The sequence below is a fragment of the Stigmatopora argus genome, chromosome 7, assembly GCF_051989625.1.
Source record: "Stigmatopora argus isolate UIUO_Sarg chromosome 7, RoL_Sarg_1.0, whole genome shotgun sequence".
Taxonomy (NCBI): domain Eukaryota; kingdom Metazoa; phylum Chordata; class Actinopteri; order Syngnathiformes; family Syngnathidae; genus Stigmatopora; species Stigmatopora argus.
Genome location: NC_135393.1, coordinates 4872523 through 4898380, shown reverse-complemented (window position 1 = coordinate 4898380; position 25858 = coordinate 4872523). Strand labels below are relative to the sequence as shown.

The 25858-nt window shown below is 39.7% G+C and overlaps 1 protein-coding gene across 1 annotated transcript; it reads left to right on the top strand.

The window, feature by feature from the left end:
• Positions 1-277: 277 nt before the first annotated feature.
• On the top strand, positions 278-22127 carry slc2a15b (solute carrier family 2 member 15b). The gene is made up of 12 exons (XM_077605410.1): positions 278-322; positions 2304-2402; positions 5776-5936; positions 7991-8115; positions 8352-8497; positions 9541-9673; positions 9768-9955; positions 14312-14422; positions 14540-14641; positions 15395-15470; positions 19581-19708; positions 21772-22127. The coding sequence occupies exons 1-12, from the start codon at positions 278-280 to the stop codon at positions 21997-21999; spliced, it is 1542 nt and encodes a 513-aa protein (XP_077461536.1). The 3' UTR covers positions 22000-22127.
• Positions 22128-25858: the final 3731 nt, after the last annotated feature.

The window sequence follows — 25858 nt, the reverse complement described above, 5'->3', positions numbered from 1 at the left end:
TGATATGTACAAATAAGGAAGAGAAGAATAACAAGTCATTTGTACTTGCTTGTAAAGTGTTGATTTTTAGTCACGCTTCATTGTTTACTGTTGGCTTACGTGATACGCCGTTTGGAGTTGAATTATCTTTGCACATCCCGCCCCCAAACACACCCCCAGTTGTGTGACAGAAAGTGGTGGAGAAACTACAATGAGCGTGGCATGTCGAAGTTTATAAAGTCTCGAACCTGAGCTTTTCCGTCATTTCTTCTGGGGGGATTTATATTTCACTGTCGAAATGGTGGAGGAACTGTTGGTTGTAGATGAGACCAAAATCAACAGGGTGAGTTTGTTTCATTTATTATTATTTATTCATGTGTTTGAAATGAGAGTGGTTAGCGCGTTGGACTCACATCTCTGAGGTCCTGCGTTCAAATCCAGGTCGGTCCACCTGTGTGGAGTTTGCATGTTCTCCCCGGGCCTGCGTGGGTTTCCTCCGGGTACTCCGGTTTCCTCCCACATTCCAAAAAACAAGTATGGTAGGCTGATTGGACACTCTAAATTGCCCCTAGGTATGGGTATAAGTGTGCATGGTTGTCCGTCTCATTGTGCCCTGCGATCGGTTGGCCCGGAGGCAGATGGGATAGACTCCAGCAACCCTTGCGAGGACAATGGAAGATGAGTGATGAGTGAGTAAATGACCTCAGTTTTGTTAAAGGAGAATTGTTTGTTTTCAATTTTGAAACAAATATCTCATGAAAGAGAAACAATCGAAACTCGATGTCTTCCCCCTAGAAATAAAAAGCCATTCACATCGTGCTAGTAATAGGGCTAAATTAAATAATGACTAGTCAGCATTATACACTCGCAGTTATGCTCACAAGTTGTCTGTCATCTTAATTTCTCACTTATGTTGCTTAATTAAGTTTCCTTCTTTACATGCCTTGTTTTAGCAGATGCTTCCTGTCAGTTAAAACTGTCCCAGGACTATCCTTTTCCACAGAAATATGGATGAAAGTAATACTTAAATTTCTAAAATAACTTCACATAATGTTGTCAAGGAATTCACAGTGTTGTTTGTAGGTATCTTAAATAAGCAAAGCTCTCCACATATAATTATTAGCAATTTTTCCCATCCATTTTTTGAGCATGTTTCACAGCCCACACGCTTTGTCCTCTTCTAACCTTTTCAACTTTAAAATGTTAAGGAAAGAATGCATTACAAATATTTCACCCCTAACATTTACTACTCCAGCAAAATGTTTTTTATAACAAAAAAGTCCTCTACATTTCCAATGGCCAAAATAATTTTTAAAAATCCAAAAAAAAAATCCCATTCACATACTTTACACACTTAAGAAATCCACGCACAAAAAGTTGTATACTTTTTGTCAAAATGTATGGTTCCATCCAAATTTGAAAAAATAAATCCTCATTCATTTCCAATAGAAAAATAGGTGACCTATAAGCCCCAAAATAAGCAGAAAATGAAAAAAACAGCTAGAAGGGACTTGTAAACACTCCAAGATGATGTTGCACAGCCCACACGCTTTGTCCTCTTCTAACCTTTTCAACTTTAAAATGTTAAGAAAAAATTTATTACAAATATTTCACCCCTAACATTTACTACTCCGGCAAAATGTTTTTTAAAACAAAAAAATCCTCTACATTTCCAATGGCCAAAATAATTTTACCAATTCCTACATTTTTTCCCATTCACATACTTTACACACTTAAGAAATCCACGCACAAAAAGTTATAGACTTTTTTGCCAAAATGTATGGTTCCATCCAAATTTGGAAAAAAAAATCCTCATTCATTTCCAATGGAAAAATAAGTGACCTCAAAATAAGCAGGAAATGAAAAAACAGCTAGAGGGGATTTGTAAACATTCCAAGATGAACAAAGAAGTGACCCAAAATGAACACATTGCCTGCATTGAAACCGGTAGACAACAAATTCATTTAACCAAGTAGGACTATCACTGAATGCTCATCTTTCAGTGCCATTGACAGCACTAGACGTCCAATCCATTTTCAACACGCGCATGATTTGCAAAAATGGATTGTACCATAGATGGCAGTCAACAAATGGCCAATGATTTAACTTTCATTGGCCCATAAATATAGGAAGTGACTAAAAATTTACAATAAAGAAATTGACTCATGAGAGGGGAAATCATCTCCACACAGTCTACCCGGAAAGTGCATTTTCTAGTTTTTATATAGTAATTTGGATTTTAATATACCGGATCTAGTGCATGTAAGTTCTATATTACCGCTAAATGTTATATTAAGTTTCTCTATGCCTATCTATCCTTTCAGAACTTGACAAAATCCCTCTTGGCAGTTGCTTTTCTGGCCTCGGTTGGTAGCTCCATGCTCTATGGATTTAATCTTGCTGTGGTGAACTCTCCCGCACAGGTTTGTACCATTTTTGTCCTTTGACTAATTTCTCACTAAACCTTAAATCCCACCGCAAGATGCCACTTTAAGCAAATGTGTTGAGAGGACACATCTGATTGTCATGTGGGGTCATGTGGCTTCGCATGTCAAATTGGAGAGTGAGCCCATCATGTGCCCTGATCCACCATTGAATGCTGAATTTGATGCAGTCTACAAATGGAAGGAACTGAGAAACATTCCAGTTTCACCCCATGCTGATGGATGTGTGGCTTGTGGTTGGTGTACAGCGCTAAATGAGGCCCTTTTCTATTATGATTTACGATATATTATTGAGTTGTTTGTTCGGTAGTTCATCCATTTATCATCTGTAATGATTATCCTGTTCAGAGCCGCAGGGATGCTGGAACAAAAACAAATTATCATCAGCAGTGAGATAGTTTACCCTAGACTGACCATCGCATTGGTCAATCACAAAATTAACTATTAAAAGCAAGCTTCTTCATCTTCTTCCGCTTATCCAAGGTTGAGTCGTGGGGGCTGCAGCTTCAGCAAGGAAGCCCAGAATTCCCTCTCCTAAGCCATTTCATCCTGCTCTTCCGGGACGATCCCAAGGTGTTCCGTTGCTAGCCGGGAGATGTTGGAGTTCGTGGCCTGATGAAGCCAACAGAACCGCATTATCTGCAAAAAGCACTGCAATACTGAGGCCATCAAACCGGACCCCTTCATTGCTACGGCTGTGTCAAACTATTCTATCCATTAAATTGATATGGTGGAGTCCAACCCCCACTGGACACAGATCGTATTTGCCATGTCTGGTCTACATTATCCGCATATTCGAGAGATTACTATACAAGCACATGGAAGATCTGACATTCCTATGTCGAAGCTTTGACATTAACATAGCCTATCAGGATTGATTACAACTGATCACCCAGCATTGTGTGCATTGTTTAACCAATTAACTCTCGTCAGTGGGTGATATTGTTCAAGTTCTGAGGTTATCAGATTTCATCAACCAGGCTTCCTGTCTACTGTAGAATTGATCGCAGAGCTATTAAACACTGAATGACTCATAGGTCAGATTTATTGCCTCTGCTATAAGGTCTCATGACTTGTCTTTTTTGGAGAGGCAAATCTAAACACTCAAGCTCAATATTTTTACGCAACATGTGTCTAGTACAAGGTCCCATATGCCTACATAAATGTCATGCAATGTTAGAAATTGACATGCTTCTGATATGGTTAGGACAAAGCTTTGACCATGTGACTTGGAGAATTGGTTATGCATTTGTTACACTAGTGTTATCCCAGGAATATTTTTTGTGTTGGGGACTTCAATTGAGATTAAAATGATGGATTACTCTACCACAAAATATTTTTATCATATCTGTGGTGGTTCACAGGCAGCTTGGCCCAGGATGAATCCCAGATCAGTGCAAGCCAACATTAATTTGAAACTGTTCAATTGGCATAGTCTGGACATATTTTTGCTGTTTTTGAACTAATGAGTTTGTCCACATTTTCAAATACAGTTTCATCTCATTTTGGAGAAGAGCACTCTATGTATATAGGAAATAAAGATACTATACTGAAAAGAGGTACATTTATAAGTGAAAAATGAGCAACCAAACACAAACATCCAAACCTTTTTGTGCCATTTCCTAAAATTAGAGCGTGTATGGCACTTTTCAATTGCATATTATTTTTCGCTAGTTAGAATTACTGTATTTTTCGCACCTTAGTATAAGTCACGCTAGCCAAAAAATGCACAATGAAAGGGCAAAAATGTAAGTTGCATTTTTGGGGAAGTTTTATTTGATAAAATCCTGAACAAGGAACAGATATTCATTCATTTTTCAAACCAACCTGAATTTGAACCCAAAACCCCAGAGCTGTGAGGCTGATGCATTAACCACTCATCCACTGGGCCACCCAATGTCAATACATTTCTACATGAATTAAAAATATTTAAGCAATTCAAGACCATCTCTCATCTCATCTCATTTTCTGAACCGCGTTATCCTCACAATGTTCGCGGGGGTACTGGGGCTTATCCCAGCTAACTATGGGCACCAGGCAAGGGACACCCTGAATCGGTGGGTAGCAAACCACAGGGGCATAAGGAGACGGACAACCCTTCATGTTCACACTCATACCCAGGGGCTCTTTAGTGTTTTCAACCAGAAAAACCACGCAAGGCTGGGGAGAACATGCGAGCGGCTGAGTGGTTAGCGCGTCGGCCTCACAGTAGGAGACCTGGTTTGAAATCCTGGTTGGTCCAGCTGTGTGTAGTATGTTCTCCCCAGGCCTTTGTGGGTTTTCCCCAGGTACTCCGGTTTCCTCCCACATCCCAAAGACATGCATGGTAGGTTGATTGGACACTCTAAATTGCTGCTAATTGTGAGTGTGAGCATGAATGGTTGTTTGTCTGCTTGTGCCCTGCGATTGGCTGGCCATCAATTCAGGGTGTCCCCCGCCTCTGGCCCGAAGTCAGCTGAGATGGGCTCCAGCACCCCCACGACCCTGGTGAGGATAAAGTGGTTCAGAAAATTAGATGAGATTTTAGCATCTCCTGTTGCTCCTCTTCATGCTCAGTTGGTGTCCATCTATCATGCAGTTCGGATAGTTTCACCGTGTTCTTTGTAATTTGTCATTGTATTAATGCCTGCTATGCCTCAAAAGTGCGTTGCCTCTTCTAAGGATGTTACTAAGTCTAAACGGAAGCAGAGAATAATGACAATCATCGGAAGGGTACAAGTTCTCGATATTAAAACAAAGGGAAAATTTACCCTGCCATCTTGCTCAATTTTAGAGTAAATGAGTCTGCCATTCACTTTATCAAGAAGGACGAAGCTAACATTCAGAAGACATCACTTTTAGTCAGACAGCAAAGACCCTCTTTGTGTTACGTCTTCTAAATCGTTTGTGTGGAAGCTATTTTGACCATATGGATAGTGGACTGCCAAAAGAACATAGCCTTACAAATATCACACCAACGTGCAGTACAGCGGTACAATCTTTATTTTATGTGACATTAGTATGTCACAGGCAGTTCTACAGGTTTGTTATGATGACCTATGAGAGGGAAAAGCCGAAAGTTGAAATTATCAATACAGGCCTATAGTGACTTCTCGTGGTTCAATGTAAAAATAACAGGTGGAATGATATCGTATGGTGTGAATAATTTCACACGTAAGTTGCACTGGAGTATAAGTCGCACCCACTAGCAAACTATTAAAACAAAACTGTATTCTAGAAAATACGGTAAATTCTCTTGAGAATACCATGGTTTTATTGAAATTATATTGTTTTTCCTACTTTGTCCATTTATAGTAAGTTTAATGCTTTCTGGGTCAATCCTAGTAACTGCATTTCTCTATACCCCCATCAGTATATCAAAGACTTCTACAATGAAACACTGCAAGAAACGTATGGCTGGACTCCAGATGAGAGGCACATCACAATCTTGTACTCTCTTACTGTGTCCATTTTTGCCATTGGTGGGATGATCGGAGCTCTGTCAGTGGGAAAACTTGTAACCAAGTATGGAAGGTTAGTGTGTTTATGACGTCACACACATAAAGTACTTTGTACCCTGTCAGGTTCGCCATTAGACATTCCCAAATTCACGCGCAAATAGAGGAAAAGATAGACTTCTGGATTTTTCCCTTGCAAGGAGAACCACCGCTGAGCCAGCTTCCCAACTCCATTCTGAACTTACACATATTTTCTGTTGCTTTATTACCCTAACCCTAACCCTTTGGTGGCCCTGATTACAGGGACGTCTCAACTCTAAATAGAGGGGTGGAAACACAAGTGATATTTTTGAGCGTGCCAAAACACGTCCACAATAGTCATAATACCGTAAAGCCTCTATTTGAGCGGCACCTCTATTTGAGCGGCACCTCTATTTGAACGGCACCTCCGATAAAACGGCACTTTGGTGGAAGAATTGAAAAATAGAATGGCACCCTCTAATTGAACGGCACTTCTAATTGAACGGCACCTCTAATTGAACGTCACTACGGGGGAAAGTTTGAAAAATAGAGCGGCATGCCGGTGAAATAGAGGTTTTTCTCAACCTGAGAAGATGGTCAGATGACAAGCCCCTTCTTGCCTGGTATTCATACTGTTGTCACATTAGCGATGCCACCAAGAAGCAATTGAAAAAGCTCCATATTGGTGTGGCCGTGATTCCAGGAGGCTGCACCAAATTTATACAGGCCCCCGAGGTCTACTGGAATGCCCCATTCAAGGCCAAAGTCCGACAGTTCTACGAGAACAGGATTTTGCATGGCGAGAAGAGCTACACCAAATTCGGCAACATGTGAGCACCAACAATGGAAGTTTATTTGAAATGGATTGTCGATGCTTGGGATCATCTGCCGAAGGATCTAACCATCAAGTCGTTCAAGGGATGCGGACTGACCAATGCTCTCGACGGCTAGAAGGATTGCCAGATCCATTGTTTCAGGTCAGACGGCCCGATTCAGACTGGTTTGTAACTTCTCCACCAAGCGCGTACCAATGCTGGCGACCATGAAAGTGAACTCACTCAGACACTCGACGCTGATGCGAAAGGTGATGTGAATGACGAGGACAGCTACAACAGCGATGTGTCACTTAATTTTCACCAGTGAATTTATAATTAATTACCAGTAATCGCCTTGTTTTTGTGCCTTTTGTTAAATAGATATGTATATGTTACCTGGTTTCTCTTTTCATCCATAAAATTTACTGCATCTTCTCAAAATTCTGACCAGGTAGTCGAAAAATAGAGCCGCACCCTCTAATTTAACGTCACCTCTAATTGAATGGCACTATGGGGGAAAGTTTGAAAAATAGAACGGCATGCCGTTGAAATAGAGGTTTTACGGTAGATGAGGACCGTAACGTCAGGAAGCCTTGTGGAGTGTCCATGGTGGAGGGCAGATGCCGCAGGTGCAGTGCTCAGAGCAGTTTCTCAGGACTCCGAGGCGTTCTGGCTCCTCTTTGTTTAGACTAAACAAGGCTTCCAGGAGCAATGCTTAGATTTTGTTGCAAGCAAATATGATAATATTAATAATTAACTAAGGATGAGCTAAACATTCATTAATTGCAAGGCCAAGCTTACAGGTCGTTGCAAGCAAATGTATAGTAATATCATAAAACCTTGAAAGACCCCAAATATAAATATTTTATTTATCAAATCAAAAGCCTTTATTGTCATCATACACAGCTGTGTATTGATAGGTCTGTAAAACAACTTAAGGAGCAGGTTAAGAAAGAGTGACACCAATTTAAAGAAGATTCAGTTTATTACCAGACTGCAGAATGGGGAGAGCTCAAACAGCGTGATCGCTCACAGTCTGTTGTCCTTGCAGCTCTCTCCGGATGACCAGTGAGTGAGTCTTATATACAGGCAAGTTGAGTGTTTGTGCTGACATGTCAACCCAATCACAAGACTAAGATTGATTAATCAGTCAGACAGTTGAGTGTTTATGCTGACATGTCAGCCATTCACAGTTTGTATGAGAACGATGCTTTTATACTCACAAAAACTGATATAATCTTACAGTATAACGAAACTGGTAAGGTAGCTCAAAAGTGTGCATGTTTCTGAACAGGAAGGGGACGCTTGTGAGATCAGCTGTGCTCGTGTTTATTGGAGGAGGTCTCATGGGCCTCAGCAGAGCATGGAGAGAGCCATCCATGGTTGTCATTGGACGCTTCATTGTTGGAGTACATTCAGGTAGGCCTGTCTCTTTCCTGAATGATAAGATAGAAAATCGTCGAAATAACTTAAATTTGTAGAATATGTTGGTTGTGCTTCTTTCATATTATTTAGTTTGTGGGATTAGTGTTTCACACCTGCTGAAACCGTTTATTTATTTATTTTTACATGAAAATATATATTAAAAAGCATTGAAAAATAAGTGATGATGATGTTAAAAACCCCTTGGTAAATTGTCTCTCTTCAAAGAACAGGTATCTCTCTCAGTGTGGTTCCAATGTACCTTGGTGAGATTGCCCCCAAGAATCTCAGAGGCTTCCTGGGTCTTATTCCGAGCATCCATATTTGTCTGGGAGTCTTTATTGCTCAGGTCCTGGGGCTCCAAGAGTTGATGGGAAAGGTATGAGTAAGGTCATGGTCATCCCAAGTGTACAGTAAAGTCTCAAATTTATTCATCTTAAAATAGTATTTAGACAGCATTGAATTTTATCCAGTTGGTCTTGAATTGGGAGCAGCCCAGCAGCTGAGTGGTTAGCGCGTCGGCCTCACAGTGGGGGACCTGAGTTCAATTCCAGGTCGGTCAACCTATGTGGAGTTTGCATGTTCTCTCCAGGCCTGCGTGGGTTTTCTCCGGTTACTCCGGTTTACTCCCACATTTCAAAGACATGCATGGTAAGCTGATTGGACTCTCAAAATTGCCCCTAAGTATGAGTGTGACCGTGAATGGTTGTTTGTTCCTTGTGCCCTGCGATTGGCTGGCCACCAATTCAGGATGTCCCCCACCTCTGGCCCCAAGTCAGCTGGGATAGGCTCCAGGACCCCCGGCGACCCTAGTGAGGAAAACGTGGTTCCGAAAATTAGATGAGATGAGAGATGGTCTTCAATTGCTTAAATATTTTTAATTTATGTAGAAATGTTCTGACATTGGGCAGCCCAGCGGATGAGTGGTTATTGCATCTGCCTCACAGCTCTGGGGTCCTGGGTTCGAATCCAGGTCGGTCCAACTGTGGAGTTTCTGTGTTCTCCCTGGGCCTGTGTGGGTTTCAGCCAGGTACTCCGGTTTCCTCCCACATTCCAAAGACCTGTGGGGTAGGCTGGTTGGACACACTAAATTGCTCCTAGGTTGTCCTTTGTCTCCTTGTGCCCTGTGATTGGCTGGCCACAAATTCAGTGTCTGCCCCGCCTCGTGGCCGAAGTCATCTGGGATGGGCTCTAGCACCCCCCGCGACCTTTGTGAGGATAAAGCCGTTCAGAAAATGAATGAGTAATCTGACATTCTAGGACATTCTCCATGTTGTTTGTGCTAAAATTGGCATTTAAAATTTTAGTTCTAATTGTTCTTACATAAAAAGGCTTAAATTTATCATGATAAAACCTGTAGTAACCCTAATGTTACTTTAGATGCACAATGTGTCCGATTTTAACCTAGATGTTTCTTTACAGGAACAGCACTGGCCTTTGCTAATGGCCCTGATTGTATTTCCAACCCTGCTCCAACTGATGCTGTTACCATGGTTTCCTGAGAGCCCACGTTACCTGTTGATAGAAAAGGGAAATATTCATGACACCATTGCAGGTTTGCTCTGAAAAAAACAAATTTATTGTCACATAAGCAATTCAACTGCCTCTTCACCTCCCAGATTAAAAATGTCATGTCCTCTCGGCTTCAGCCCTCAAGTGGTTTCGTGCTAAAGGCAACATCCAGTTGGAGGTGGAGGAGATGCAAGAGGAACAACGTTCTTTGTCCTCCATCCAGACTGTATCTGTATGTGGACTCCTCATGGACCGCTGCGTCCGCTGGCAAGTCATTACCATTGTTGTGGTAAACATCGGCATGCAGCTGTCTGGCATTGATGCGGTGAGTGGAGGAAAGTTGCATTGGCTGGCCCATGTTTGTGCAAAGGCTGTGCAGTTATTATGGCAGCTCCCCGCTGCGCTCCCCCCATCTGTATGCCTTCCTGTCCATACATCACAGTCCCACTAAGCAGGGGGTAAACAACCACGCCTCATTATCTTCAGGTCTCCTCTCCCCGCTCTGGCTTATTTGAGGGTTGACCCATCTACATACATACAGGCATCACTCTGGTACTCACTGCACTGTGCCAATGGAATCTGCAGGCATGCTGATTCCCGTGCTAGTAGAAAATCCCAGCAGGGGTACATCCCGCTGGGCCCGCCAGCTCCAGATGTTACAAACAGAAACACCCGAGCATGAACATAGAGTGTTATACATCTTCCAACATTCACAGCGATGCATGTTTCAGCCATATTTTATCGACAACTTATCCTGATATATAATATATTGGGTGGTGTTTAAATTCCGTTACTGCAGGCCTAAGACTCCTTATGTGTTGAATTACTAGGTGTAGCTTAGTACCTTATAACCATCATTGGAGGTGTCTTTGACAACCATATACAGTCTTCCCTCGATTATCGCGACTTCATCTATTGCGAAATCACTTCTTCACGATTTTTCTGCGATTAATTATTAATATTTTTTAAAACTCATAAATTGTGAAAATTCATGCTTAAACTCGCAAGCAGAAGCCACTCCCCTGTCTTCCGCTTGCTACTAGGACTCACCAATGAAGATTTTTTTTAAGTTCATAAAAGGGCAGCCCGGTGGGGCGAGAGGTTAGCGCATCGGCCATACAGCTCTGGGGTCCTGGGTTCAAATCCAGGTCACGTCCACCTGTGTGGAGTTTGCACGTTCTCCTGCGTGTGTTTCCTCCGGGTACTCCGGTTTCCTCTCACATTCCAAAAATATGCATGGTAGGCTGATTGGACACTCTAAATTGCCTCTAGGTGAGTGTGCATGGTTGTCCGTCTCCTTGTGCCACAGTTTCAGGGGTTCCCCCGCCTCTGACCCAGAGTCAGCTGGGATAGGCTCCAGCAACCCCTGTGACCCCAATGAGGATAACGTGGTTCAGAATATGAGATAAAATGAGATTAGTTCATAAAAATGTGAAACTGCGATATTCGAGGGATTTCGGTATGCATTAATTCATTCCTTCATTTTTCATACTGCTTATACTCACAAGGGTCGGGAGGTTTGCGGGAGCATATCCTAGCCAACTACGGGCTGACTTGGTGGCCAGCCAATCGCAGGGCACAAGGAGACAAACACCTATTCACACTCACACTCATACCAAGGGGCAATTTAGAGTGTCCAACTAGCCTTTTATGGATGTTTTCTTGGGATGTGGAAGGAAATCAGAGTCTCCGGAGAAACCCCACAGAAGCCGGGGTAGAACATGCAAACCCCATATTGGAAGGTCCAAACCTGGGATTGAAAGGTCAATCTCAGAACTATCAAGGACACGTGCTAACAACTCGCTCACCAGGCCGCCGCCATAAAAACATTTTAGATAAAAAATCAGGATTTTCCCATGTTTAGGACGGTTGGTCAGGTCCACTTTTCCCCTTTCTTCCACGTTCATGGGGGCTATCATCCCAATAGATGTCATTCACCCCCTTCCCTCTTTTTGATATACAGTCTCAGGCTGTTGGACATAGGGTGAAACCCACCATGAATTGTTTTTTTTTCTTCTTCACCTTCTTGTGCGTTCTTTTTACAGAAGCAGTGTCTGCAAAAGAGAAACATAAGACAGAAAATAAAAAAATATGACGGATAGTGATTGTACAGTAGCTTCTTCTTTTACATACTGTGATTGGTGTGCAACCAGTCCAGTTTCATTGTAGTCAGTAATCATTTTTCATTCATCAGAGTTTCAGATTTTAATTTTATGCTGTGAACAATTTGTGAGCAAAGCTAACATGATTCGCTTCTCTTTTATTTAAAATTAGAAATAAATTTATTAGGGAAATGTTGGACCCTATCATGAAAAAATATTCTTTATATAAACTGGAGTGCTTGGAAAAATGTTTTCATACCGAAAACCATTCTTAAAACTCTGCATTACAAAGTCAGCCCAGAAAAATGTACACAATTAAAATCACACATTCAAAGAATATCGAACATTTACACTTTACACAGAAACTTGTTGAAAGCAGTTAATTAAATAATGTTGGATAACAGTAGTTCTTTACTTTGTTGTTTAATTGGATGTGTAAGAAAGCATAAGGGTTTAAAACATGAACAACATTTGTGTCACCATTTCACCCTCCAGTTTGGGTACGATAAACTATGGATTGCGACCTTTAGTATCATTATAGTCACAGCTTTATGCAGGTCACCTTTTCTTTGACCGGAAGTTTATTAACATGCTCCAACTGGAGCTTAGATCAGGGCTCGGGAACCTTTTTAACAGAGAGAACCATAAACAATTCATATTTTCAAATGTTATTCCTTGAGAGCCATACTCAGTTTAAGTAGTGCATAAATAAGTATGACTACTACTACTTTTTTATGTTGTTTAAAACTTATGTTGACTACTTATTTATTTATTATTTATTGATCATTTATTTTTGCAGTTCATAGGGAAACTTTAAATATCATTATACATATATAATGACAATAAAAGCATTCTATTCAATTCAAAGGTTAAGAATAAATGAAAATGTATTTTCTAATCATTTCACCACTTTTAAAGTTTAAAATGTGTCTGAATTCTTTTGACAACATTGTCACGCTGTGTTCTAAGGAAAAAAAAATATGGTTAAGAGTTCATGTCGGGGCCATAGTGCCGACGTGACGCTCCTATTGGTGCGTTCGGGACTCAGCTCTCTCACCGACGGTTTCCATATTTTCCCTCACAGGTTAGCGGAGAGGCCATATGCACCCATCAAAAGAGCCACATATGGCTCCTGAGCCATAGGTTTCCTATCACTAGCTTGGATAATAGCTTTTGCATGTTTAGTTAAGAAGATTCATCTGAGTGGTTGCAGGCCTGGCTCTCAAGGTGCCTCCCTTGTACTACACCTTAAGGCACCTGTGTCAAAGTGGCGGCTCGGGGGCCAAATCTGGCCCGCTGCATCATTTTGTGTGGCCTGGGAAAGTAAATGATGAGTGCTGACTTTCTGTTTTAGGATCAAATTAAAATGAAGAGTATAGATGTATATTAAATTTCCTGATTTCCCCCCTTTTAAATCAATAATTGTAATGTTTTAATCATTTTTTTCTGTGTTTTTAGTTCAAAAATCATTTTGTAAAATCTAAAAATATATTTTAAAAAAGCTAAAATAAACATTGTTTTAGATCTATAAAAAAACTGAATATTCATGGATTTTAATCCAGTTCTTTTAATCCATTTATAAATATTATATATAAAATGGTCCGGCCCACGTGAAATCAAATTGACGTTAAAGCGGCCCGCGAACCAACCCGAGTCTGACACCCCTGCCTTAAGGGATGACATTAGTTCAGGAGCTTTTATACGTAGGCTACTCCCTGAAAACTTGTCATCCAGTTGCCATGAAGAGATACTTATCAAATTGCTTCCGAATAAACTAATTTGTGGGCTATTTCTTATTAACTACTGTATTTTGCGCCCTATAAGACTTCAATTTTCTCAAAAGCCAGCAGAGTGCCTTATAATCACATTATTTAGAGATCAATACTGGTTAATCATTGTATGAAATTCCCTTTCGCACAACTCCATGTAATTGATGTATAAGACAACCCCTAACCCAGGGGTGGGCAAACCGGTCCTCAAGGGCCACTGTGGGTGCAGGTTATTGTTGCAACTGATCCAGCAAAGACAGTTTAACCAATGAGATTTCTGCAGAAAACAAGAAGCACCTGATTGCAATCCACTGATTCCACCTGTAGGACACCAGATTGATGAAAAGGTGTCCTCTTGATGGGTTGGAATGAAAACTTGCACGCACTGTGGCCCTTTGTGGAATAGTTTGCCCACCCCTGCCCTAACCACTACTACTACTTACCCAAAGTCAGCTAGGATAGGCTCCAGCAACCTTCGACCATGTCCAGGATAAGCAGTTTTGTAGATGAATGAATGATTGTTTGTATCAGTAGCTGCTTATTTTCATCCCTTTATTGTCGGCTTCTTTGTACACGCATGGGTGTTGCTTCATCTGTTTACTTAATCAAAGCAAGAACATTAATCAAACAAATCACAAGCGTGTCCACGCTGCCTCAAGAACAGATCACCTGCGTGATGACAATAGACAAATTAGTTTCAAAGGGAGCCCTTGTCACGTTTGTCCAGATGAGAGGCTTCAATGCGATGATAATAATCATGTTGATAAATTGCACAATATGGTTAAAGCATCCTGTTATTCTCCATTTCAGATTTGGTTCTACACAAATGATATATTTAAGGATGCTGGAATTCCAGAACCCCATATTCAGTATACCACAGTGGCAACTGGAGCCATTGAGGTCATCTCCGGAATGGTGGGGGTGAGTGCTCTTATGAGACAAACACCTTTATCTACATTACAATGTGTGATATTAGATGACTGAAACTGTAAGTAGATGCTGAAAAATGCCGACGACACCTTGTTTCCCATCTTTCAGTGTTTTGCAATTGAACGTGTAGGTCGGAGACCTCTGATGATCGGCGGTTACATTTTCATGAGTCTCTGCTGTGTTGGAATCACCATCTCTGTCCTCTTCCAGGTACACTGCTTGTCCACTTAAGCAATAAGGCTGTGTTTATGTAGCTGCACATGGTATAAATCACACTGCATTTGATTTTCTGTGTTAGCGTTAAGCTTGCTGTGTGTGTCTTGGAATTTCAAAGACTCAGTAGTCGTTCCAGCCCAGGGTAAGATTGCTGGTCTAAAACGATTTTATCATGACTACAGCCACTCCTTTGCTGAACACCTTTTTATTGCATAAAAAAACTTTAAAACAAGCTAGATACTCTGACAAGACTAAAAAAATAAATTTATCATGTTTTACCCAGGGTGCATCTGCAAGACATATGAAAGGAGGTTCTAGAGTGTTTTAACTTTGGTAGTTTATATTTCTTTGTGGTCAAATGCTGAGGAGTCTATAATAGATATTGAGGATGTATTTAGGATATAAAATACAAATGCTCCCACATATGTGCTTGCTCCTAAAAAACAAGAAAAAAAAAACAAGTGCCATCTGTTTACCAAAGCACGTAATCAATACCTGAATATGACACACAGTCTCTACAATACACTTTAATTACTTCCATGAGTTATATTATTTTTCATAACTTAGAAGTGGGTCTATTATTAAAAATATATTTATTATTACTTATTATATTTATTATTACTATTAGATGGCCAAAAGGAAATCAGGTAGAATGAATTTTTGTAAAGTTTCTTTCCAGTCCTTTTTAATGTGCAACAAGCATTTGAATTAAAGAAACTAAAATGACAACTTTTTGCCCAAACACAGGAACAGCTGTCCTGCATGCGTTACATCAGCGTGGCCTGCGTCGTTGGAATTATTGCTGGTTTCTGTATTGGTCCAGGTAAATTAAAGTACCGTATTTTCCCGACTATACGGTGCATCGTATTTTTAGCCGCAGTGTCAATAACGAGTGCTATTTCTGTATTTTACACACACAAAGGACGCACCGTTTTTATAGACGCAGCCAGGCATGGCAAAACATACACTAGCTTAAACATACGGACACACGCTAAAAACACGTTTTTAAAAAGGCAACGGAAGCAAAACTGAGTTTGTTTTTACTTTATTTAGCCATTTTACAATGTACTCATGTCATCATCACCCACAAATCCATCAAAGTCCTCATTTTCTGAGTTTTATACGTTCGTCCAGGCGGCCACAATCCATTCGCAAATAGTAGCTAGCTAGTAGCTAGTGTAACTTTTCCAACGCTGCTTTCCATGCTTCGTCAAGCTGTGTTGATGTCAGTGTATACAGGCCACAATCCATTGGGTGTATTGACAAAAGAACTACATATCTCAGCAGTCACTGCGCAGTACTTTTTCTACGGGGAAAATAGTAGAGTCGGGGGCTGCTTGCCGTAGTTGTGAGAGCTGTAGAGGATGGTGTACCCTATCGACTGATTTATTTTATTTTATCGGGATAACAATTTTAGTATTGGTCCATATATAAAGCGCACTGGATAACTGGATTATAAGGCGCCCTGTCTGTTTTGGAGAAAATGCAAGACTTTTATATGCGCCTTATAGTCGTGAAAATACGGTAGCAATTGGTAAATGTTTGGATTTTGCTTTTACAATTTTTTTTAACGTCTTATCCCTACAGTTGCGTTGTTGGGGTGTTTTCCCACCATTTTTTTTCTGTGTCTGAAAAACAAAGTCCGTGTTCAACAGTAACACAACATTTATTTATTTATTTATTAGTACCTATTTATTTATGTCCAAAATGTCTTCTGCTGTGTCTGTATTCTCAACCTCTTGCTACTGTGACAGTGAAATTTCCCAAATACGGGATGAATAAAGTTATCTAATCTTATCTAATCTAATTACCAAGTAAATATAGTATGCAGTAAGGGTGACGCAAACCTTGCTCCATATAGTAACATGAGCACCGACACAATGCTAGTAGTAATAGTACATTGATTTCCTTTCTGGTCCACTGGTCCAGTGCCACTTTGAAGTTTTTGCCTTCAATATAAATACATACAATTAGCATTCAGATTTTCGGCCCTAAAGGCAATTACAGTACATTTTATTTCAAAGACCATTAATAATTCTCATTATACTTTTGTACAGAAAAATAATTTGCTCTAGTGGAAATAGATCAAATATTTGTGTGCTGGTGACAGCAACGGGTGTCCAATCAATTTGAAGTGCGACGTCTGGTAGGGAATGATCATGTTTCAGTGCCATTGATGGCAATATAAGTCCAATCCATTGTAACGAGAGGCCTGGAAGAGGATGATTAATAGTCAAACTATTGCGGTCAAAATAAATTGGATGTCAATCACCGGCTGGCAATGCCAATGAGTTAATATTACAAACATTTTACAGATTTTTTATGTTCTTGTACGAAAGTATGATAGTATATTTTTATTTGGTCTTTTTTATGTGGGACAATCTTTCTTATTCTACATTACTTACCTATTCAATACTGGACTCATGTAGAGCTGTATACAACTTAGAGTCAATTTCCAGGTTTTGACTAGTGAGTAAGGTAACACTGCCTCCTGTAGGACACTTATGATGATGCATCCGAGTGCCGTCTCTCTCCCTCTCTCGCTCTTCCTTTGCCTGTGCACAGATATTGTATTTCATTAGTCTTGTAAATTAGGAAGTCTTAAGTGCCACACTACATCCATTCACATAGTCATTTATACAGGAGAAAGAGTTGAGTGAAGTGAATTAAGAGGCAATCATTTTCAACATTGAGAGCCATGTTGAGTGGACCTGCGAGGATGATGAATTGGGGAGAATCGGGCCTGCACGACGTCATTCGTCAAGCAGGCCAAAATCTATACTTCAGCGCACAGATGAGGATTTCTGTTGCCGCAATTAGACTTTTAATGGCTCATTGTTCATCAGCTCGGCGTGATGAATGCAGCTTCCGTCAGACTAAAGCCTGCACGCAACATGACGCCTCCCATACATACCGCAGATGTTGACAAATTATAGCCTCGTTATTAGCGTGACAATATTAAACTCTCTTCTGCGCAATTATCATGTGCAGATAACGAGGATAGCATTTGTAATACTTAATGTTGGAACATTAGAGTGAGAAATTTAAGGTTCACCTAAATGACTTTCACTTTTAACAATGAAGAATTATGTATTTATAATGATGGACAATTTCAAAAGAAAAAAAGCAACATCTTAATGTATTCCACAAGCCTTTCAACTTGGCAAACGTCATCCAATCCTGCTCAAAAACATATTGAAAAATAATGTATTTGCATGACATTATGCATGCAATATCCTGTGTTATTTTTCATGACTGTACAGGAAAGTTCATTATTGTAATCTGCTACTTACTAGTCATTTTACAGCACCTGCTGTGGAGTTGACTGTCTCGTAGGAGAGTTATATTACATTACAAGCATACATACACTGCCCCATAGAAAGCCAATTTTATTGTTATTCTTTACTTGATATATTTATCTAGTTTAACATCCCTATAGTAGGCCTTTTCTATACTATTGTGCAAACAATTCGAGTACAATTTTAAAATAAAGTAGATCTACTACTGTGTTGTCATACTCCTGAACACTAGGAGCTACTAGTAATTTAGAGTGTTCAACCAGTCTACCATGTATGTTTTGGAATGTGGGAAGCAATTGGAGCACCCGGAAAAAACCTACATGAGTCCAGAGAGAACATGGAAACTCCACACAGTGAGGAACGACCTGGGATTGAACCCACGACCCTAGAACTCTTAGGCTGACGCGCTAACCACTTGATCATCGGGCCGCCGAACTGTTTATATTCTCAAAAATTACAATAATCGTAAACTTGAACTGTTTATAATCTTGAAAATTACAGTAATCATAAACTCGAACTGTTTATAATCTCGAAAATTACAATAATCGTAAACTCGAACAGTTTATAATCTCGAAAATTACAATAATCGTAAACTCGAAATGTTTATAATCTCGAAAATTACAATAATCGTAAACTCGAAATGTCTATAATCTAACAAATTATAATAATCGTAAACTCGAACTGTTCATAATCTCGAAAATTACAATAATCGTAAACTCAAACTGTTTATATTCTCGAAAATTACAAGAATCGTAAACTTGATCTCTTGATAATCGCGAAAATTACAATAATCGTAAACTCGAACTGTTGATAATCTCAAAAATTACAATAATCGTAAACTCGAACTGTTTATAATCGCGAAAATTACAATAATCATAAACTCAAACTGTTTATGAACTCAAAAATTACAATAATCGTAAATTCGAACTGTTTAGAATTGCGAAAATTACAATAATTGTAAACCCCAACTGTTTATACTCTCGAAAATTACAATAATCGTAAACTCGAACTGTTTATAATCTCGAAAATTACAGTAGACGTAACCGCGAACTGTTTATAATCTCGAAAATTACAATAATCGTAAACTCAAACTGTTTATAACCTTGAAAATTACAATAATCGTAAACTCGAACTGTTTATATTCTCAAAAATTACAATAATCGTAAACTCAAACTGTTTATAATATCAAAAAGTAGAATAATCGTAAACTCGAACTGTTTATAATCTCGAAAATTACAATAATTGTCAACTCCTGACAGTGTCTTATAATTGAAAGTGAATTCTGGTTTTACGATTTTAATACATTTTGTGACAGCAATTTTAACATGAAACATTCAACAACTCAAGGTAATGTTTCCTGTTTAAATTAATGCAAATACAGTTTTTATTCCAACCACAAAATTATGCTACCTTCTTTTTCTGAGCAGTGCGTGGTTAAAAGTAAATCGATAAATGTTGAATATAGACGGGAAAAAATACTCCATTCATGAGTAATCTTTAGTAATATCATTGCATTCGGTATCTTCCTGATTTGTCTTGACCATAATAAAGAGTATAATACTTGAACCTTAAGCAGATTGAACAGTATCAACTAAATGTCTACAAAAGTTGACATTTTTGGCAATTTCTTGCAGCCGGCGTGCCGTTTCTGATCACAGCGGAGCTCTTTAAGCAGTCACACCGACCATCAGCCTACACCCTGGGAGGCTGTCTCAACTGGTTGTCTAACTTCACCATCGGCTTTGTCTTTCCCTTCCTTGAGGTCAGATATCATCTAAGTTTCCACTCTTAATTGTTTTGAGATCCCTGGTCCAAACACAATACCATTGAATGACTGTTATGATATGGTGAAAATCAGTGTTTCCTGACCTTTTTTTGAGCTCTTAAAGGACGTTACCATCTGAAAGTCTTTCAATTTAAAACGATGTTGCCTATGTTAACAATAGTCTTTCTCATCAAAATTTTATCAGCAGGAATCACATAAACCTCCAAAATTTAAAAAATCGATTTTTTCACAGTGACCTAATGTCACCAATGTGACCCTGAACAACTTCTGGTTCGAGTGATGCAAAAATAAGTAATGTAATGTTTTTAATCGCATAATTTTATGACTTTTCGCCAAATATTACTTAAATCTCCTAATATTACGCCCAAAAAATTGTGCTCACATAAACTTTAAGTCGCCAAAAGTTGATGCTGTTTCACAATTTGAATCTTGTAATAGTATAATCTATAATTTAACGTTCATCATGTTTTGATTTTAACCTTGTAATAGTTCAATTTTAATCTTGTTATATTCATATTAATATTTCAAATTTGATATTTCTATATAATATTACATTGTATGACATCTTGCAATTTCCCGTGGCACACCTAACCATTGCTCATGGCACAGTGGTTGGGAAACATTGGTGTAGAGAACCCTATGAATCTTTGTTATATAGTAACTCAGCCACAAAAAGTAAAGGGATTCTGTTTTGAATGTACAAAGGAAAAAGGGGTTTTTATTTGTTGATGTGAATTCAGGTTAACCAGTGGATCTATGTAATAAATGTTGAATTTTCTTCACTCAATTGGCTTCCGTAGAATTTAAAAGGCATTTTTTTGTAAAATGACGAAATATCAGAGGTCACTGATTTTCTGGGAGCCTAAAATAAATTTATTAACATAAACCAAACTTAGAGGAGCACTTTGAGAGCCCAGAAGCCAAATTTAAAGCATCGGCATATTTCTGACGTTGACGACATTTGACCTTTTCTCACTGTTAGGTTCACCAATAGGCATTCATTCCCAAATGCACGCACAAATAAAGAGACAAGACAATCTTCTGGGTTTTCTTGCAAGAGAGAATCGAACCTTACACCTTTTCCCTGCTTATTAGCTTCAAGGACCTTAGTTACAATGGATGTCACAGCTCTGAAAACAAATGAAGGTCATGTAGAGCCGAAGGATCTTCTCCACATTCCAGCAGTCCAAGAGGATTCGACCTTCCCTTTGTTTGGTCTAACTAAGGAGCAGATGTACTATAACTTTTCTAATGTTAATAAGCTAAGTAAAGCAAAGCGTTCTTCATTGCGAGCAAATATATAATAATGTAAAACTAATAACCCTAACACTCACCATATTAGGTTTCCTGCAAATTTGGTCTAAATAGGCTAATCCGTGATCAAGTTCTTGCCTTCTCTGGTCATTGTGACCTTTGACCTCATGACCAATGTTCCCTCTAAACTGCGCGCGTGCGCAATTGCGCACTACTCTCGTCTTCTCTGCGCACAGCAAATCATATGGAGCGCACAAAATAAAATCCCATTTTTTATTTTTTATTTTTTTTTATTTTATTTATTTTTTATTTTTTTTAGCTGTGAGGCCGACACATGAACCACTCATCCGCCGGGCCCCCCATTCATAGATATTAATCATTACATTTTATTATTACTAAATCATTTATGTGTAGTAGACATACGCCTGCTTATGGCAAGTGTGATACTGGTGTGTGCCCACAGCGAGCAATGATGATGTTGCTCACACCGGTACTCAGTGTGCTCAGGGAGGTTGTCTTTCTGCCCAGACAAACAAAAAATTAGAGGGAACATTGCTCATGACTCCAAAATTGAATCACTTCTTCCGATTCATCCCCTGTATTCGTTCTTGAGTTATCATGAACACAACTTGACAGGCATATGAAACTGAATACATAACCCCCACCTTCGGTAAGTGTCATCTACTGGTGGCCGTAATTAAGCGAAGTCCAGTACGATTCAAATAAACCACATGACCGCCACACTTCTTTAAAAGATTTTCGCTCCACATATCTGTCCTCTACAGATGGCTACAGGTCCTTACTGCTACCTCATCTTCTGCACCATCTGCCTTGGAATGGCCATCTACACCATCTTCATCATTCCTGAGACCAGGAACAAAACCTTCATGGAGATCAGTCAAATGTTTGCCTCCAAGAACAACATCCATGAAGAGGAGTTGTCATCCAACAATCACCTAAAAATGTCTCGGATGAATGGCTATGGGACTTTGGGCCATCATGATGTCAAGTAAGAAGGGGGCAAACATTGTGTACTGTTAATACAAAGACACTTGGATCTCACCTCATGCGGAGGTTGTTATATTTTATTACCAACAATGAGAGGATGAGAGAATTTGATTTCTTGTGTGACTCAAGGGTCACAAGCCATCCATCTCTAATCAAGCATTCAAAGCATTTTAATCCCTTCCCGAGCGTCATATTTTTCCGGTAATTTGTTCTGGAAACCCATTTTCCCAGATGGAAACACATTTGACGACCGTTTCTCCCTTCCTCAAGGGGAGATGCCCACTGAATCAGCATCACTGCGCACTTTGCATGTCTTGACCAAATATTTATATTTCTTCATCTTTTCCCTTACTTCAAATATTAGATTAGATTCGATTAGATTATATTAGATTAGATAACTTTATTCATCCCTATATTCGGGAAATGTCATTGTCACAGTAGAAAAAAGGGTGAGAATACAGACACAGGAAAAGACACTTTAGACATAAATAAATAGGTAATGAATAAGTTATTAAATAAATAAATACATACATACATAAAAAATGTATATAAATAAATAAGCGTAAATGATGGCCTGCTTGTCCTTAAGGATAAAACGGGCCGTTTTTAAACTGCTAGCTAGATTTGAATGTTGAAATGCCTTCAGTCCTCTGCCCAAGATAAAGATGAAAATGTTAAGCGTTGATTTGAACTGAAGAGTTGTCCCATTTCTTTTTCTCGCTTATTTAACTGGAATTTAATAATCCTTACAGTAATTTTAATTTTCTTCCTTTGTGCAAGGCTCTGTAAGCAAGAAGGTGTGCGACAGCAAAATATTGACAAAACGATTCTGTCCGGCCTCGTGTATCTATAGTCTCTGATTGGATAGTTCTTGCCCTTTAATTAGAAATACAATTAGAGGCATTAGATAGGGTTGGTTTCAATAATATTCTTCTGTTGAGATTTTTTTCTGTTAAATCTACCTTTGTGAGAGATGATCTTGAGGCTACTGTAGTAGTCATTTTATGTCTTGAACTGTAATTTATCAACATGTGTGTTGGTGTATCTTATAAATATACTTCTTTGTGTAAAATAATCTGTAGTCAAATGCAAAGTATTCAATAAAATTAAGAATTTATAGAACCATTAATGTTTCAAATATTTCATAAGTGTTCCCCTCTTAGTGCCTATAGGGCAGCATTATTGCTTTATGATGCTACTTTTCTACTGCTTTAAAGTTATTTTTTATTATTATTACTTATCAAATCTCATCCTAGGAAGTCGTATACTGTAGGGGGCTGGTCAGAACACACTGATTCATTCACCAGCAATAAACCTAATAATGAACAGTATGTATAGTCTAAAAAAACAGATGAGAAAATTATCTCAAAACAGCCAGAATTTTTATTTTATAAATAAAAAATATGACAGCTGTATGAACACAATGTCGAATAACTCATACCAACTACAGATATGATTTTTAACATTTGATGTAATACATTTCCGCACGCAACAGCGATCTATGTACATTAGAATCAAACATGCTATTACACCATTACAATGCAAATATAATACAAAATGTACTAGTACAACAAAAGCTTTAGTAAAACCTCGCTCTCTCACACTGTGAATGCTGCCATCATAAATGTGCTTCTCTGCAGCAAGGGTAAAAAAAATGTTCCATGTGTCATGTGACTTTGATAGCCATACACAATGCTAAAGGATCTCTTTCTTTCTGCCTTTAGGCAAGTTGATCCATCTGTCAGCCCCCCTGCAGAACTAACACATACGAATAGGAAAATTATTGTCACATGCTTGGATGTCCAGCTAAGAAAGGAGTGAAAATAAGCACCCCAAAAACACTCCGGTCATTGTGAGTGCAGAATGTATTAGATTAGATTACATTAGATTAACCTTTATTCATCCCGTATTCGGGAAATTCAGTTTGTAGCAGTAGCAAGCACAGACACAGGAAAAGACAATGTAGACCTAGATAAAGCTGGAACCACACTCAGGAAGTCCACATGGTGGGGACCTTCTGCAGACTGAGACAGGTTGAAAATATGCAGAATCACTCTTTCAAGATGATCCGCACAGTCCCTCAGTAGTCTGAAGCTGATCCAGTAGCCCTCCTGGCCTGAATGGTTCCAAAAAATGTCCAGGAACAGCATAAAGGAACTAAGCTAATATAACAATGACTGCCTCACACACGCGATGGGTGGAGTCGAGTTGTAAAGGTCGTGAAAACATGGTATAAAGTACAAAGTAAAGTATAAAGTATTGAGAAATATTAAAACGTAATTTGAAAAAAGATAGAAAAGCTGTAAAATCAAAGAAACGAGAAATTGATATTGTTATTGGTAGTGTGGTGAGGCGGTTAATTTTTTTTCAAGTAGTTTGCATGCGATCGTGTTTGTATGAGAGCATTTTAGCTTCGAAAATAATCCTGAATTAATGTTTCTGATGGCTCCTCATAGATTGGCAGGATCGTGTAATAAACACCCGCTAATTTGCTCGATATAGATTTTTGGATCAAACGGTCCAATATCTCCGTGCAGCTCTGCATTTCTGCCGCAGTACGCCGTCATGTAAAGTAAATGAATGAAAAAGGAGGAGGAAATGCCAAAAAGGGGAAGAGGAGCGCTGAAGGGCAACAATAGGCGTTGTTGCATTGCTGCCAAATGACAAAGTGTTTCATTCCATGAGAGATGACCATAAACTGTGGTTGTCCATAATAGAAACTGGCTGCTCAACAAAGTGCTCCTTGTCACTCCACACTGTATGACTGCGTGGATCACATTAGAGCGTTATAAAACACGTGAGAGCTCGCAGGCCTCAGGCAGAACCAGTCGATAAATCAACCAAATAGCATCACAGGCTGGCGTAGGAAGAAGTCCAACGGATAAAACGCTCTCCCACACAACAAAGCCAGACCGGCTGTGTAATTAATTGCAACAAATTACCTCTTCCTCTCCCTGTCTACCCCCACCTCCACTCCTAGCGTTACACTAACGAGCACACTCCTTGCGTACGCGTTTGAAGGAAGCGCGTGCGCACGGGCGCGTACACGAGCCCGCTTTGCAGCGTTCATAAGTGCCTTAATGTGGCTTATTGCAGTGCGCGGTCCCCTTAGCCGTGGAAATATTCCTGTGACGGATGTGCTTTGTCGCCGGCTCTCCCCAGCGGAGGGCTGCTGCTGTCAGGGAGGAGATGATGACATTAACAGGGAGGCAAGGCGATGACAAATGCCTGTTATCAGCGAACGAGGCCGGTGACAAATCGAACGGCGGCGCTCGGGCAGCCCCGGCGCGGCGTAATAAAAAAGAAGATGGATGGCACACCCAGACAAGGCCTGCGATAATGCGATTTCCACTGCTCTCCCTGACTCCCAATTAAGGCTGGGGGGTGTCGAGAGAGGAGATAGACTGTGTGTCTTCTGGATGAGAGTGTCTCAGGATGGAGAAACATGAGGCATTGAAAAACTCTCAACACAGGCCTCTGCCAAGGCAACAGTGGTGTACACAGACTGGGTGCCCCTGTTATTTTGCAGGTTTTGAAGTGATAATTTTATAGTACTGTCAGTGTAATTAAGACTTTGGTTACGCTGCAGGTTAATTGAGATTTATTTGCTCATATGCAACAGCTAGGCGAATCTGAATCTTTCATGTCATCTCTCATCTCATCTCATTTTCTGAACCGCTTTATGCTCACTAGGGTCGCGGAGGGGGGGAGGGGGGTCGGGGTGCTGGAGCCTATCCAAGCTGACTTTGCCCCAGAGGCGGCCAGCCAATCGCAGGGCACAAGGAGACAAACAACCATTCACGCTCACACTCATATCTAGAGGCAATTTAGAGTGTCCAATCAGCCTACCGTGCATGTCTTTGG

Excerpts from the sequence above, each read along its gene's own strand:
- slc2a15b (XM_077605410.1), top strand. The coding sequence starts at position 278 with ATGGTGGAGGAACTGTTGGTTGTAGATGAGACCAAAATCAACAGG. Across the intron at positions 323-2,303 it reads ATGAGACCAAAATCAACAGG|AACTTGACAAAATCCCTCTT; the intron begins GTGAGTTTGTTT and ends CTATCCTTTCAG. Across the intron at positions 15,471-19,580 it reads TGGTTTCTGTATTGGTCCAG|CCGGCGTGCCGTTTCTGATC; the intron begins GTAAATTAAAGT and ends AATTTCTTGCAG.